Source organism: Thalassophryne amazonica, chromosome 21 (genome assembly GCF_902500255.1).
Source record: "Thalassophryne amazonica chromosome 21, fThaAma1.1, whole genome shotgun sequence".
Classification (NCBI taxonomy): domain Eukaryota; kingdom Metazoa; phylum Chordata; class Actinopteri; order Batrachoidiformes; family Batrachoididae; genus Thalassophryne; species Thalassophryne amazonica.
In genome coordinates, this window is record NC_047123.1 from 19,253,674 (window position 1) to 19,270,783 (window position 17,110).

The following is a 17,110-nucleotide window of genomic DNA, read 5'->3' on the forward strand; positions in this document are numbered from 1 at the left end:
TGTTAATGTTTTTCAAAAGTTGAGTTTATCAGAAGTTTGTGTGCAAAACAGAGTCTACACCCTAGTTTAAAGATGAATTAAACAGCAGAAACTGGACTTTTAAAATGTTATAGTCAAATGTTTCCAAGTATTAAATTGTTGTTTTAATGCTCTTGGTGTTAAAACCTTACACAGAGTCTGAGGGGGAGGAGTTTGTCAGAATGAGCCATAGCATAGGCGGTGGAAGCAGGAGGACATAGGGGGTAACGCCCCCGTTCCCCACGTTTGACTTCTTATTTTCATAAACTAATTTGAAAAAATTGTTATCTACTCAAATGGTGTAACAGTATAAAATTTAATATACAAAACACACAAATACGGCAAGAAATGATTTATTGCCGCTGCTGATTCAGTAGGGCAGGCGCATATTATAACTGGTCTCAACACTAGGCTTCGTTTAAATGCCTGCAGGTTTATGGGGGGTCTCTGTGACAAAATAAAATATTCAAATTGGACGAATTGGTCAGTTCATCTAGTACGTTTTCTCTATGAAACAGTACATCTTGCATATCTGACAGAACAACAGGCTGGATTTCCATATGCTATGTTGCCGTTGTGTCTGTGGTCAGTTGGGCTTGTGATACATGCACAGAGCTGATAGACACCACTCAAGTCAATGCTTCCTTTTCCAATACTTCTGCACCAGGATGTTTCAGTTGCAGCAAAATGTACGTACCTTCGCTTCTTTATTGTTCTTATTGTCAGAGACCAGAACAGTTTGCTCTCACACCCAAGAAGTTAACCACCATCCACATCTGAGCTTGTAGTACATCTTTGCAGCCTACATTGATTTTCACAAAGTGTTTGATTTGGTTAATCAGGCTGCCTTCCAAGACATCCTGAGTGGAAAAAAAAAGAGTCATTCTGCAAAAAGGAGACAGCTGAGGGAAGCCATGAAGATACAATGACAACTATGAAAGAGTTCCAGGCATCTGTGGATGTGATTGGAAAAACTGTGCATGAGGCAACATTTGTCGCCTATGTTTCGCCACAAATCTTCATAATAGTGAAGTGGAACGGAGAGGGGTTTTCATACAAGAAAACTTACAGATTTACCGTACAGACAGTACTATACTGTTGGCATTTCTTAATGATTAATGTAAATAAAGTCTAAAGCATATTTATGACTTGGAAATGTACATGTATCCATCCCCTGACCATTTACATATTACATGTTAAAATGTATAAAAATGCCTGTAATTCCTGAATGGCTGATGCAACATTGTACCTGAACCCATTTCTTTATAACTCAAAGTCTACACTACAAGCACACCTTGAAGATTTCATTTCAGCTCTATTTTGTTGGTGCACACAGGCAAAACTACAAAAATTGTCACTGTTCAAACACATAGGGACATTACTGTACTAACTACTTGAAAGATGATCTGTGTAGGCGTTTGACTGTGCCAAATTTTATGTCTAAATATGGTGGGGAAAACCTCTGAAACAACATGTAGTGTTGCCAGTTCTTTGAAGCACTAAATAGGGGAGCTACATCTGGGATGCATTAAGCATTGTAAATAATGACTTTACTGCAGCAAGAGAAAGAATTAAAAAGTCAACTGAAAGAATTTGACTTGGTCAATGCTATGTCAGTGAAACATGCAAGTTTTTGGTAAACAAGTCCAACAAAACAAGCTTAATGATGAAGCAGTGTTTTTACCTCCAGCAGGCCCTGGAGAAGCGCTGCGGCCTGCATGGCACTGATTGGACATATGTGGAAAGTTCAAAGCCTGGACAAGTATATGTTCTGTCCTGTCATGCACCAGTTGCATGTTACACTCGCGTGGTGTTATTTTTGGTCTTGCAGATAGATGATTGTAGTGTCTTAAGAACCAGGCAGTTTGTGTATTTACCGTACATCCGGAAAGTATTCACAGTGCTTCACTTTTTCTACATTTTGTTATGTTCCAGCCTTATTCCAAAATGGAGTAAATTCCTTTTTTCCCCCAAAAGTCTACTCACAACACCCCATAATGATAACATTATTTTTCCAAGTACAGAAATGGTAAACACACACACACACCCATTTTCAACCGCTTAGTCCAATTAAAGGTTGTGGGGGGCTGGAGCCGATCCCAGCGGTTATAGAGCGTGAGGCGGGACCCAGGACAGGAAGCCAGCCTGTCCAAACAGTAAACAATGGCTAGTTAAATACAGTCATTACAGAAAGTGTTATTATTAAACAGAAATCCATCAAATTTTATTTATTTATTTATTTTTTTACAATAAGTACAACAAATTAATGTGAAATGACTGGAAGATATATTGCACAAGATTTTTGACAATATTGCATATAACTCTGAATAACTGTATTCGTTGTGTTGTACTCATCCTGCAGAAGGGGGAGGAGGAATTATGCAATTATACAATTATCCAGTATGGTGAGCAGTTTCCTCAGCATCCTCCTCTCTGACACCTCCACCACAGACTCCAGCTCAACCCCCAGGACAGAGCCAGATCTCCTGATGAGCTTGTCGAGTCTGTTCATGTCAGCTGCCTTCAGCCAACTGTCCCAGCACACTACAGCATAGAAGATAATGCTGGAGACCAGCAAGTGATAAAACATCTGCAACATAGCTGTATCTGATAAAAATAAAATTAGCCATGCAGCATCTGTAAAATGCACACAGAGCTATTTTTAGCCATAAAAGTGACGTGACCTCAGGTGCTAACTATTACCTGTCTGAAGGTCACTCCACCTGTGTCCACTTCATGACTTACTCCTCAAAATATTATCTTATTCCACCTCAAAATATTATCTTTGGAAAATCTGTCCACCTAATAAGCAACACTGGTCATGTGACTACATCCTTGCAAAATACATATTTTAACCATTTTGATGTACAGTAGTGTTCAGAATAATAGTAGTGCTATGTGACTAAAAAGATTAATCCAGGTTTTGAGTATATGTCTTATTGTTACATGGGAAACAAGGTACCAGTAGATTCAGTAGATTCTCACAAATCCAACAAGACCAAGCATTCATGATATACACACTCTTAAGGCTATGAAATTGGGCTATTAATAAAAAAAAAGAAAAGGGGGTGTTCACAATAATAGTATTCAGTCAGTGAGTTCATCAATTTTGTGGAACAAACAGGTGTGAATCAGGTGTCCCCTATTTAAGGATGAAGCCAGCACCTGTTGAACATGCTTTTCTCTTTGAAAGCCTGAGGAAAATGGGACGTTCAAGACATTGTTCAGCTTGCCTCTACTGGTGGTTTGCTCTCACTGCGGTATTGTATCACTTCCTGTTCCGGAGCACAGCGGTGTTTTGCTGTATCTGTTAGCTGTTTAATCTGCGCAGTTAGATTGATCTAGTTACCTAGATAACGATTTGCTTCACAGTGTAATCTTCACGTGCCTTAACTAAAGCACTCCCTCTGCTGAATCATCTCTAAATTATTTACACATTATTCACTTTGTGTGTTTTTAGGAATCCGCTAGCTTAGCGCAGCTACTAGCTCTTAGCCGGTTTAGCATGGCAGCTTCTCCTGTCTCTCCTGCACTTTTCTGCTCTGGGTGTGAAATGTTTAGTTATTCCTCGGCCTCCTTTAGCAGTAATGGTACTTGTAATAAGTGTAGCTTATTTGTAGCTTTGGAGGCCAGGCTGGGCGAATTGAAGACTCTGCTCCGCACCGTGGAAAATTCTACAGCTAGCCAGGCCCCTGTAGTCGGTGCGGACCAAGGTAGCTTAGCCGCCGTTAGTTTCCCTCTGGCAGATCCCGAGCAGCCGGGAAAGCAGGCCAACTGGGTGACTGTGAGGAGGAAGCGTAGCCCTAAACAGAAGCCCCGTGTACACCGCCAACCCGTTCACATTTCTAACCGTTTTTCCCCACTCGGCGACACATCCGCCGAGGATCAAACTCTGGTTATTGGCGACTCTGTTTGAGAAATGTGAAGTTAGCGACACCAACAACCATAGTCAATTGTCTTCCGGGGGCCAGAGCAGGCGACATTGAAGGAAATTTGAAACTGCTGGCTAAGGCTAAGCGTAAATTTGGTAAGATTGTAATTCACGTCGGCAGTAATGACACCCAGTTACGCTAATCGGAGGTCACTAAAATTAACATTGAATCGGTGTGTAACTTTGCAAAAACAATGTCGGACTCTGTAGTTTTCTCTGGGCCCCTCCCCAGTCGGACCGGGAGTGACATGTTTAGCCGCATGTTCTCCTTGAATTGCTGGCTGTCTGAGTGGTGTCCAAAAAATGAGGTGGGCTTCATAGATAATTGGCAAAGCTTCTGGGGAAAACCTGGTCTTGTTAGGAGAGACGGCATCCATCCCACTTTGGATGGAGCAGCTCTCATTTCTAGAAATCTGGCCAATTTTCTTAAATCCTCCAAACCGTGACTATCCAGGGTTGGGACCAGGAAGCAGAGTTGTAGTCTTACACACATCTCTGCAGCTTCTCTCCCCCTGCCATCCCCTCATTACCCCATCCCCGTAGAGACGGTGCCTGCTCCCAGACCACCAATAACCAGCAAAAATCTATTTAAGCATAAAAATTCAAAAAGAAAAAATAATATAGCACCTTCAACTGCACCACAGACTAAAACAGTTAAATGTGGTCTATTAAACATTAGGTCTCTCTCTTCTAAGTCCCTGTTAGTAAATTATATAATAATTGATCAACATATTGATTTATTCTGCCTTACAGAAACCTGGTTACAACAGGATGAATATGTTAGTTTAAATGAGTCAACACCCCCGAGTCACACTAACTTCCAGAACGCTCATAGCACGGGCCGAGGCAGAGGATTAGCAGCAATCTTCCATTCCAGCTTATTAATTAATCAAAAACCCAGACAGAGCTTTAATTCATTTGAAAGCTTGACTCTTAGTCTTGTCCATCCAAATTGGAAGTCCCAAAAACCAGTTTTATTTGTTGTTATCTATCGTCCTCCTGGTTGTTACTGTGAGTTTCTCTGTGAATTTTCAGACCTTTTGTCTGACTTAGTGCTTATAGCTCAGAAAAGATAATTATAGTGGGCGATTTTAACATCCACACAGATGCTGAGAATGACAGCCTCAACACTGCATTTAATCTATTATTAGACTCAATTGGCTTTGCTCAAAATGTAAATGAGTCCACCCACCACTTTAATCATACCTTAGATCTTGTTCTGACTTATGGTATGGAAATTGAAGACTTAACAGTATTCCCTGAAAACTCCTTTCTGTCTGATCATTTCTTAATAACATTTACATTTACTCTGATGGACTACCCAGCAGTGGGGAATAAGTTTCATTACACTAGAAGTCTTTCAGAAAGCGCTGTAACTAGGTTTAAGGATATGATTCCTTCTTTATGTTCTCTAATGCCATATACCAACACAGTGCAGAGTAGCTACCTAAACTCTGTGAGATAGAGTATCTCGTCAGTAGTTTTACATCCTCATTGAAGACAACTTTGGATGCTGTAGCTCCTCTGAAAAAGAGAGCTTTAAATCAGAAGTGCCTGACTCCGTGGTATAACTCACAAACTCGCAGCTTAAAGCAGATAACCCGTAAGTTGGAGAGGAAATGGCGTCTCACTAATTTAGAAGATCTTCACTTAGCCTGGAAAAAGAGTCTGTTGCTCTATAAAAAAGCCCTCCGTAAAGCTAGGACATCTTACTACTCATCACTAATTGAAGAAAATAAGAACAACCCCAGGTTTCTTTTCAGCACTGTAGCCAGGCTGACATAGAGTCAGAGCTCTATTGAGCCGAGTATTCCTTTAACTTTAACTAGTAATGACTTCATGACTTTCTTTGCTAATAAAATTTTAACTATTAGAGAAAAAATTACTCATAACCATCCCAAAGATGTATCGTTATCTTTGGCTGCTTTCAGTGATGCCGGTATTTGGTTAGACTCTTTCTCTCAGATTGTTCTGTCTGAGTTATTTTCATTAGTTACTTCATCCAAACCATCAACATGTCTATTAGACCCCATTCCTACCAGGCTGCTCAAGGAAGCCCTACCATTATTTAATGCTTCGATCTTAAATATGATCAATCTATCTTTATTAGTTGGCTATGTACCACAGGCTTTTAAGGTGGCAGTAATTAAACCATTACTTAAAAAGCCATCACTTGACCCAGCTATCTTAGCTAATTATAGGCCAATCTCCAACCTTCCTTTTCTCTCAAAAATTCTTGAAAGGGTAGTTGTAAAACAGCTAACTGATCATCTGCAGAGGAATGGTCTATTTGAAGAGTTTCAGTCAGGTTTTAGAATTCATCATAGTACAGAAACAGCATTAGTGAAGGTTACAAATGATCTTCTTATGGCCTCAGACAGTGGACTCATCTCTGTGCTTGTTCTGTTAGACCTCAGTGCTGCTAATGATACTGTTGACCATAAAATTGTATTACAGAGATTAGAGCATGCCATAGGTATTAAAGGCACTGCGCTGCGGTGGTTTGAATCATATTTATCTAATAGATTACAATTTGTTCATGTAAATGGGGAATCTTCTTCACAGACTAAGGTTAATTATGGAGTTCCACAAGGTTCTGTGCTAGGACCAATTTTATTCACTTTATACATACTTCCCTTAGGCAGTATTATTAGACGGCATTGCTTAAATTTTCATTGTTACGCAGATGATACCCAGCTTTATCTATCCATGAAGCCAGAGGACACACACCAATTAGCTAAACTGCAGGATTGTCTTACAGACATAAAGACATGGATGACCTCTAATTTCCTGCTTTTAAACTCAGATAAAACTGAAGTTATTGTACTTGGCCCCACAACTGAAGTTATTGTACTTGGCATTTATTTCCTCTAGGCTGGACTATTGTAATTCATTATTATCAGGTTGTCCTAAAAGTTCCCTGAAAAGCCTTCAGTTAATTCAAAATGCTGCAGCTAGAGTACTAACGGGGACTAGAAGGAGAGAGCATATCTCACCCATATTGGCCTCTCTTCATTGGCTTCCTGTTAATTCTAGAATAGAATGTAAAATTCTTCTTCTTACTTATAAGGTTTTGAATAATCAGGTCCCATCTTATCTTAGGGACCTCATAGTACCATATCACCCCAATAGAGCGCTTCACTCTCACACTGCAGGCTTACTTGTAGTTCCTAGGGTTTGTAAGAGTAGAATGGGAGGCAGAGTCTTCAGCTTTCAGTCTCCTCTCCTGTGGAACCAGCTCCCAGTTCGGATCAGGGAGACAGACACCCTCTCTACTTTTAAGATTAGGCTTAAAACTTTCCTTTTTGCTAAAGCTTATAGTTAGGGCTGGATCAGGTGACCCTGAACCATCCCTTAGTTATGCTGCTATAGACTTAGACTGCTGGGGGGTTCCCATGATGCACTGAGTGTTTCTTTCTCTTTTTGCTCTGTATGCACCACTCTGCATTTAATCATTAGTGATTGATCTCTGCTCCCCTCCACAGCATGTCTTTTTCCTGGTTCTCTCCCTCAGCTCCAACCAGTCCCAGCAGAAGACTGCCCCTCCCTGAGCCTGGTTCTGCTGGAGGTTTCTTCCTGTTAAAAGGGAGTTTTTCCTTCCCACTGTCGCCAAGTGCTTGCTCACAGGGGGTCGTTTTGACCGTTGGGGTTTTTACATAATTATTGTATGGCCTTGCCTTACAATATAAAGTGCCTTGGGGCAACTGTTTGTTGTGATTTGGCGCTATATAAATAAAATTGATTGATTGATTGAAGAACAGCGTAGTTTGATTAAAAAGTTGTTTGGAGAGGGGAAATCTTAGACGCAGGTGCAAAAAATTATAGACTGTTCATCTATAATGATCTCCAGTGCTTTAAAATGGACAAAAAAAACAGAGACGTGTGGAAGAAAATGGAAAACAACCATCAAAATGGATAGAAGAATAACCAGAATGGCAAAGGCTCACCCATTGATCAGCTCCAGGATGATCAAAGACAGTCTGGAGTTACCTGTAAGTGCTGTGACAGTTAGAAGACGCCTGTGTGAAGCTAATTTATTTGCAAGAATCCCCCGCAAAGTCCCTCTGTTAAATAAAAGACATGTGCAAAAGAGGTTACAGTTTGCCAAAGAACACATCAACTGGCCTAAAGAGAAATGCAGGAATATTTTGTGGACTGATGAGAGTAAAATTGTTCTTTTTGGGTCCAAGGGCCGCAGACAGTTTGTGAGACGACCCCCAAACTCTGAATTCAAGCCACAGTTCACAGTGAGGACAGTGAAGCATGGTGGTGCAAGCATCATGATATGGGCATGTTTCTCCTACTATGGTGTTGGGTCTATATATCACATAGCAGGTATCATGGATCAGTTTTGATATGTCAAAATACTTGAAGAGGTCATGTTGCCTTATGCTGAAGAGGACATGCCCTTGAAATGGGTGTTTCAACAAGACAGTGACCCCAAGCACACTAGTAACCAAGCAAAATCTTGGTTCCAAACCAACAAAATTAATACCTCACAGATGTGAAGAAATCATGAAAAATTGTGGTTATACAACTAAATACTAGTTTAGTGATTCACAGGATTGCTAAAAAAGCAGTTTGAACATAATAGTGAGTTTGTAGCATCAACAGCAGATGCTACTATTATTGTGAACACCCCCTTTTCTACTTTTTTTTACTAATAGCCCAATTTCATAGCCTTAAGACTGTGCATATCATGAATGCTTGGTCTTGTTGGATTTGTGAGAATCTACTGAATCTACTGGTACCTTGTTTCCCATGTAACAATAAGACATATACTCAAAACCTGGATTAATCTTTTTAGTCACATAGCACTACTATTATTCTTAACACTACTGTATTCACTATCAAAGTCCACAAAAAGACTGATTTCACACTGTAAAAAATTACATTTTCCTCCATTCATTTTAGGGGCGTGGCCTGAGATGATGTCAGTAAAATTCATATTCCTCGCAGCATGAGGTTTCTGAGCTTTTATCAGAGGCAGGTGAAATCATGCTAAATTCCCCATGTTAATGACTGAATTTCTCAGCACATATGGCACCAAAACAACAAAATACATCAGTAGTTTCATAATTCTTTATTTATATAGAATAGTCAGCTCATTTGACATTTTATTTACTAGTGATACGCACTTAACACTGTTAAATAAAGCAGAATAGTTTTGTTGCCACACCTCAGCTATCTTATCAGCCCTAGAGACACCCTCTGTGACACAGGGGATTGGTGCATTGGCCTTTTTTAAAGCTCTCACCTCACCACCTCATTTTGGTGTCAGGTGAAGATTCAACCAGACAGCCAGCCTGTTGACTTTCACAACCCACAAAGACCATGTGTAAAGGTTTTCCCACATACAAGTCATAGAGGGAGCTCAGACACTACGTGCACATGTCCAGACACCATGCACACACTCATTGTTGTGCCTGTCTGGAAAGTCCAAGTCTTATGAATGTGAATCCAAATTCTACAATAAAAGTGCAAAACTTGAACAACTACTTGATACATGAATGGGGCTGTGCCTTTGAGACTGACTGCAGCAACTTGAAAAAGAAGTAATGAGCATTAAATTAGATTAAGTCCTTATAGACACTGAGGCCTATTGGGCTGGTGTTTACCTCCGGTTTCCAAATTCAGTTAAACAAGAATAAAATCAACACATGTGAATGACTATGCAAGATATGAATCAGCAGGCATCTCACCTGGCAAAAGTTAGGAAAATTCTGAGGGTTTTTTTCCCCCAAGAGCATGGTCGGACCACCAGCTGCCTCAGTTCAGCCCACGCTCAGCTCAGAATGTCCCAGAACAGGCTTAGCGCACCTCAGGGTGTCTTCAGTTCATTGACAGTGAGGAGGAAATCAGATGAATTGCACCAAGCCTGCATCTGACTGCCTGAATTGGACCGAGGCAGCTGGAATGCATCGTGTTGATTTATGTGGGGCTCAGCTGGTTGGGTTCAGAATGACTTGAAACTTGCTTTGATGTGCCTCCACTTTGTATTGAAACTTTTGGATCCAGGGATCTTGTTATTCTAGAGTATCGAGAGTATTATCTTCCGGTGTTATTACATGCTCTGTCAACTTTATTTGTTGGAATGGCTACAGCAGATGGTCACCCCACTGAGTCTGGTCTGCTTCTGCTTTCTTTTAGTACATTAAGGAAAAACTTCCTTAGTTTTTTTTAAACACTGTCTCCAGTGCTTAGAGGAGGAAGCTGAGTGGGATAAGGAGTTGGGTTACCAATATGTAGAGCTGAGTTTGATTCCCAGTCATGTTAACCTTCTGTGTTCTTGGACAAAACTCTTTATCAGGATCATCTCCCCCAACCAATGGGGAACATTTCACATATTGAGTCAAATTTGGGGCCCTCTGGTGCACTCTTGTCATGAATGAGCAGTTTATTTATTAATTAACTTATTTTTGAATATTTAAATAAATAGATTTTCTTCTGTAAGGCTCATAAATTCCACTTAGTGCAGTATTACAGTAGTAAATCTTGTACACAGAGTAATATTAATTGAACAATGTTTTAGTTGAACTATTATTATCATTATCATTAGTATTAGTATTGTTATTATTATTACATTATTAAGTGAAAAATGTATTTAAAAATGGACCTTTACTCTGGTGGGGGAAGGGTGGGGGGGTTGCCTTACCAGGAGGAAACCAGACACAACAAGGAGAAAAATTATTTTTATGTGGGCATCACAACCTGATTTGCTGGTAAGAAGGGTATATCACATGCACCATGCATCAGAAACACACTTGGTGCATGTTAGAAGCAAAGGAGAACTAAATCTGTTTAAAACTTGCTTCGCTGTGACAGAGTGATAACAGATGCTGGCTGTTATTGCTGCATTGGCGCTGAACTAATGAAACAAAGTGAGACTGACAAGCACTGTTGATGATCTGTGTGTATACAACAGAATCTGGTTGGTTGCCATCCATGTGCTGGCCAATGCGATCCCAGTTGTTGCAGAAAATTGCAGTTCTCTAGATAACATGTAGGTCATAAGCACTTTTCCTCATGGGGTGGGTAAGGTCTTGATGTTACTTGTGATCTGGTACTGTTGATTTGGTAATTTGAATGTAACTGTAAATATCCCACACAGTTTTGTTTTGTTTTTTGTCACAAGTGACTGAGTGACTAAAAGGAACAGGGACTTTCAAGACCTGTAACATGCTTTAAAATGAGGTTTGAAGCCACATATTCAAACTCCAAATCCAAATTAATAACTCCTGCAGTCCTTAATGTGGGCTTCATCCTGTGTAGCAGTAATGACCGTTGACCATTCCCTCAGAAAATAAACTGAAAGAGATGAAACTTCCATGACTGGCGTCTTTGAACCGCCCCTCTAATTACAAAGTCCTCGCCTCCACCGAGCAGCCGCTGAGCAAAGCCCGAAGCAGAACTGAGGCTTCATTTTGCTTTGCAAATTACAGACGGTCAATACCAACCAGTAGACTGGAGTAAAGTTAAACAATTAAATAAATGAATAAAAATGAAGGAACAAATGGATCAGTAGAGGGATATAGGAAAAGTCTTTGTGACTTTGTGTTGTTTTATAGCTTACATTAAAATACAAGATGTTTTATGTTGTGTTTATGAGATCGCTGATTTCTCTTTTTGTGAAATACTAGAAGTTGAAACACTGGAAGCTGATGGACTGAGATCAGTGACGTGTTTCTAACATCTTGCTTTTACATTTGATGCACCAAATTCAAGAGTAGACTCTAAATATCTTTCCTGTGGACATGATGATTGAAGTGTTACATTTCCTCTCTGGTTTGTAGGTCCCGCTGCTCTTCCTCCTGATTATCATCTTGGCTGTTGTGATTTCTTCAAAACAGCGCACCAGTGGAAACAGTAAGCAGGATCATACTGTCTCAGCAATTCTTAGTTCTAAACAGGTTTTTCTGCATTTTCTCCACCTTTTCCTCTTTGTGTTCTCTCACCAAGTGTAGGAGCACAAAAGCGTTTTTAATGAATAATATTACACTTTATGTAATTGTAATTAGAAATAATCTTTTGGGATTCAAATTCTACATCTGAATTTTTGTCCTTGCACATTGTAGTAGTAGTAGTACTAGGTGGGAGATTATGCTTGTCTTAGTCTATGTGTCTGGACACATTCTCATAAATATTTGGAAGATTCTTTACAGTTATACCATAGGTACCATCTGGGTAGGAGATTAACAGATTTTCGTCTTATTGAGCACACAAATTTATATAATGATGATGATGGTAATAATACTCAAGTTATCTTTTGAACACTATAATTTACGGATGACACAAGGTAGACACTTTATACTTACACCAAAGATACTTCCTATAGAGTAGATGAACTGATTACATTTCAGCCCTGTGTTTAGTACATATTTTAGAGGTGAAAAAAGTGTGGGCTCCATCATCCATAAATGGAAGACGGGCGGATCTACCAGGACTCTTCCTATAGCTCGCCACCCGTATAAACTGAGCAATCGGGGAAGAAGGACCTTAGTCAGTGAGGTGTGCAAGAACCCGAAGGTCACTCTGTCAGAGCTCCAACATTCATCTGTGGAGAGAGGAGAACCTTCCACAAGGACAGCCATCTCTGCAGCAGTCCATCAATTTATATAGTGATCATGATGGTAATAATACTCAAGTTATCTTTTGAACACTATAATTTACGGATGACACAAGGTAGACACTTTATACTTATACCAAAGATACTTCCTATGGAGTAGATGAACTGATTACATTTCAGCCCTGTTTAGTACATATTTTAGAGTTGAAAAAAGTGTGGGCTCTGTCATCCATAAATGGAAGACGGGCAGATCTACCAGGACTCTTCCTAGAGCTGTCAACCCGGGGAAGAAGGAGCTTAGTCATTGAGGTGACCAAGAACCCGAAGGTCACTCTCTCAGAGCTCCAGCATTCATCTGTGGAGAGAGGAGAACCTTCCAGAAAGACAACCATTTCTGCAGCAGTCCACCAATCAGGCCTGAACAGTAGAGTGGCCAGATGGAAACCACTCCTTAGTAAAAGGCATGTGACAGCTTGCCTGGAGTTTGCAGAAAGGCACCTGAAGGACTCAGACCATTGAGAAACAAAATTCTCTGGTCTGATGAGACAGAGATTGACCTCTTTGGCGTGAATGCCAGACGTCATGTTTGGAAGAAACCAGGCACCATCCCTACAGTGAAACGTGGTGACAGGACAGCATCATGCTGTGGGGATGTTTTTCAGCAGCAGGAACTGGGAGACTAGTCAGGATTGAGGGAAAGATGAATGCAGCAATGTACAGAGACATCCTGGATGAAAACCTGCTCCAGAGCGCTCTTGACCTCAGACTGGGGTGACGGTTTATCTTTCAGCAGGACAATGACCACAGCACACAGCCAAGATATCAAAGGAGTGGCTTCTGGGCAACTCTGTGAATGTCCTTGAGTGGTCCAGCCAGAACCCAGACCTGAATCTAATTGATCATCTCTGGAGAGATCTGAAAATGTCTGTGCACTGACGCTCCCCATCCAACCCGATGGAGTTTGAGAGGTGCTGCAAAGAGGAATGGACAAAACTGACCAAAGATAGGTGCACCAAGCTTGTGGCATCATATTCAAGAAGATTTGAGTAATTGCTGCCAAAGATGCATCAACAAAGTATTGAGCAAAGGGTGTGAATACTTACGTACGTGTGATTTCTTAGTTTTTATTTTTAATATATTTGCAAAAAAAAAAAAAACATTTTCTTTTGCAAAAATTTCAAAAAACTGTTTTCATGTTGTTATTATGGGGTGTTGTGAGTAGAATTTTGAGGGAAAACAGAAATTTACAACCACTTTGGAATAAGGCTGTAACATAACATAATGTGGGAAAAGGGAAGCGCTGTGAATACTTTTTGGAAGCACCGTATTTACAGCAACAGGGAAGGAGGGTCAAATTACCAGCTGGCAGCCAAGAAAAAGGGAGACTGAGAGCGAAACAGACAGAGCTGCACAGACGTATGGATATGATTCCACCAGGGTGCTGTCGCAAAACACATTGTAAACACACTTTTAAGACGGACAGGAATGTTCACCCAGGGGTCAGGATATTTACTCCAGGAAGAGATGAGCTATAGATTCCATGTGGTTGGACGTGGGCAGCGATGACAGTACACTCTCTGTTGCAAAACTCTGAGCAAAAATGCCCCCATTCCATTTTAGGGGCAGCAGTGGCCGCTGCGGGTTGCTGCGCTCCGTTTGGGCGGGGTGCTTCCTTCACTGTGGTGTTTCGTAACTTACAGTCCTTACTTCTCCAACACAAAGAGCGTTTTGGACAGGGTAACTTTGAATGAGGTTCTCCTGCCCATACTCTTATTTTGGAATGCACTAGGGCTTCTCATACTTTGAAATCTTCCACAACGCTCCTTCCTCAGCAAATAAAACTGTAGGAACGGTGGAGGCTCACAGTGTGTAAGTTCACAACAGGACGTCATTCCTTGAGATGGAGCATCCCCATGTTCGTTGTCCCGTTGACCGCCATCCAAACCACACTACTGGCCCAGAGAGACGGTGGGGAGGGGCTTTCTCACCAAACGCTAAGATTCCCTCTGTCATCTGTCTAGTCAGCAGCAGACTTGACAGATGCATCGACAGCAGCTCCCAGAGCATGTTGGGTGGACGCGGCCCTATGCCTCGTCTAAAACATCCAGACTCCCTTCATAGTACCAAACAATCTGTGTGTTAAGTCTGTTAGAATGTCATCTTATTTCTATAATAAATTATCTAAAAACTAGAAGACACTCAGAGAGCGCGAACCTCCGTCTAGGCCACATCTTGCTTAAAGTTCATCTGGATCCTGGATCCAAAATATGTTCGAGATCAAATTCAAAATAAAATCTGTCATTTTCTAGGCTGTTATCCATCAGCTCACCAAATTTCATCAACATCCTCTCCATAAAGTATAGAGTTAAATGTTGCTGTATCTCTAACATGCTTCTGGATCCAAAATATGTTCTGGATCACATCCAAAATAGAATCACTTATTTCTGGGAATGTTATCTGTTTGTACAACAAATTTCTTTGAATTTGTATCATCAGTTTTTGAATTATCCTGCTCACAGACAGACAGACAAACAACATTACCTCCCTGGCAGGAATAATAATAGTTAAAATTCCTAGTTATTTATTTAGAATGTCATATTTATTTGTAGGTCAATGATTCACATACACTCGTTGACTCCTTGAAACTATATGGAAGATTGCAGAAGCTTTTAGAAATTACAAGAGTAACTTTTAAAAACTTTGGAGTATGTAAGTCACATACAGTGCTTCAAGATAAATGTGCATGCTTGGCAGTGCACAAACCTTGTGCAACTAAATGTGAAGTGCAACGTCCGCTGTCAGCTTGGAGGGTAAAGGATGTGATTAACCCATAACCCCCCCACACACACACATACACACGCATACACTTTATTATTAATTAAGAAATTATACTGTGCAGCTAGCAAAGTGGAGTTGGACATGCTCCAAAATGTACTTACGGTATGCGCTTTAGGCAGTGCTATAAATCAAGATAGGGCCCTTAACCTCAAAAACAGAAATATGACAGTGTAGCAAATTGATCCAGGTTATTTCAATTTCTAATTGAATATATTTTATCATTTCTGCAAAGTGTCTGTGCCCATAATTCTAAGAATTTGTCAAATGCCTCAACTTTGACACAGGAGGAGCTTTTCAAAGTACTTTCTGTGAGACAAACATTCAAACATGAGGGTTTATCCAAATTTGCCTTGTAAAATGTTACTTAAGTCTAAAACTTCACTTTAAGCACTTTGATAAATATGTTTTGAAGATGCAATATTTGAATTTTTACCTTCCCCTCTCAGATACACATACAAAATAAAGATTGACTCTGTGCTTTATGCGCTTTTAGGCGCAGTGTTTGCTTTGGTTCATTGATGTTTAGCTTTTATTGACTTACAGACATATTTCCCTCTTTTGCAGCTGGGTCCTGGCTGGAGTTGTCGCTTGAGGATACTGAGCAGCCACAGTGTCCACCAGGGTAATGTGATATTCTTCAGCCTGTCTGTGCAATACTTTTTCACAATGGTTTGTTCCCGCGGGTGAATGAAATTGTTTCAATGTGTCACCCGCAGTTGTCCTGAGTCCAAGATATTTTTCTGAGTAAAGATGTTAGAGGAAATGAGTCAGGAGAGGGAAAAACACACACTTGTAGCTTTCAGTCTGGCTGTCCAGCTTGTGTACCACAGATTTTTTGGAGTTTGCTGGGGAAAAACAAACAAACAAACAGAAAAAAAGTGGGGAAAAAGTCATTTTCTCTATGAAAACTGAGGTTGCATGGAGTATTCGGGCATATTAGTCATTTTTGTGGCTAAACATGTGTCGCTTGTTTGTAAGGGTGTAACCCCAGACTTATTACACTGTGGTAAAGCGAAGACTGGCTCCAAAAGATGGCGCTTTTGGTTGTTAAATCTATGATGTCAAAATAAGCTCAGCTCAAAAGCTCTTATTGCTTTCAACATGTTTTTATATGCCACAGGTTAAAAACTCTTCGAGGGTCATTATGATACAATGAGGTGGTGTGAAAACTTTAACCACCAGGGAAGTCACAAGTTGACTCATCTACTTTTGGCTCATCCGTGTCCATCTCACCCTGTCCTCCGAGTCTTTCTCTATCACTTGCATGTCCTCCCTCACCTCATCCATAACCGTCTTCTTTGGCCTTCTTCTTCTCTTCTTGCCTGGCAGCTGCATCATCAGCATCCTTCTTCTGGTGTGACCTGCATTCCTCTTCTGCACATGCCCAAGCTATCTCAGTCTTTTTCTCTCTCACTTTGGGCCCTATCTTCGCCGGGCACCAAGTAGCATGAAGCACCAATGAAATTGCGAGTGCACCAAACACTTTTCATTGGAGCAAATTAAAAACACTTTTGCAATGGCACAAATTTACAAAACCTTTTTTAATAAAATATTTAAAACTTTGAAAAAACTCAGAAAAAAAATTTTGATTCTATGGATCAAATGTCAAGACTCACTCGTCTTCAACTTACTCCAGCTAAGGGTCACGGGGGGGTGCTGGATCCTATCCGAGAGGTCATAGGACGTGAAGCAGGGTACACCCTGAAACAGGACACCAGTCTGTTGCAGGGCCATATGTAGACAAACAAACACATTCA

General features: G+C 40.5%; 1 protein-coding gene across 1 annotated transcript in view; it reads left to right on the forward strand.

Annotated features, from left to right (window-relative positions):
- The window catches only part of enpp1 (ectonucleotide pyrophosphatase/phosphodiesterase 1), a 67,711-nt gene that overhangs the window by 424 nt on the left and 50,177 nt on the right, over positions 1-17,110 (forward strand). Inside the window, exons 2-3 of the mRNA XM_034162277.1 lie at positions 11,743-11,815; positions 15,918-15,975. Coding sequence (XP_034018168.1) covers positions 11,743-11,815; positions 15,918-15,975 — 131 coding nt within the window. The remainder of the gene's footprint in view (positions 1-11,742; positions 11,816-15,917; positions 15,976-17,110) is intronic.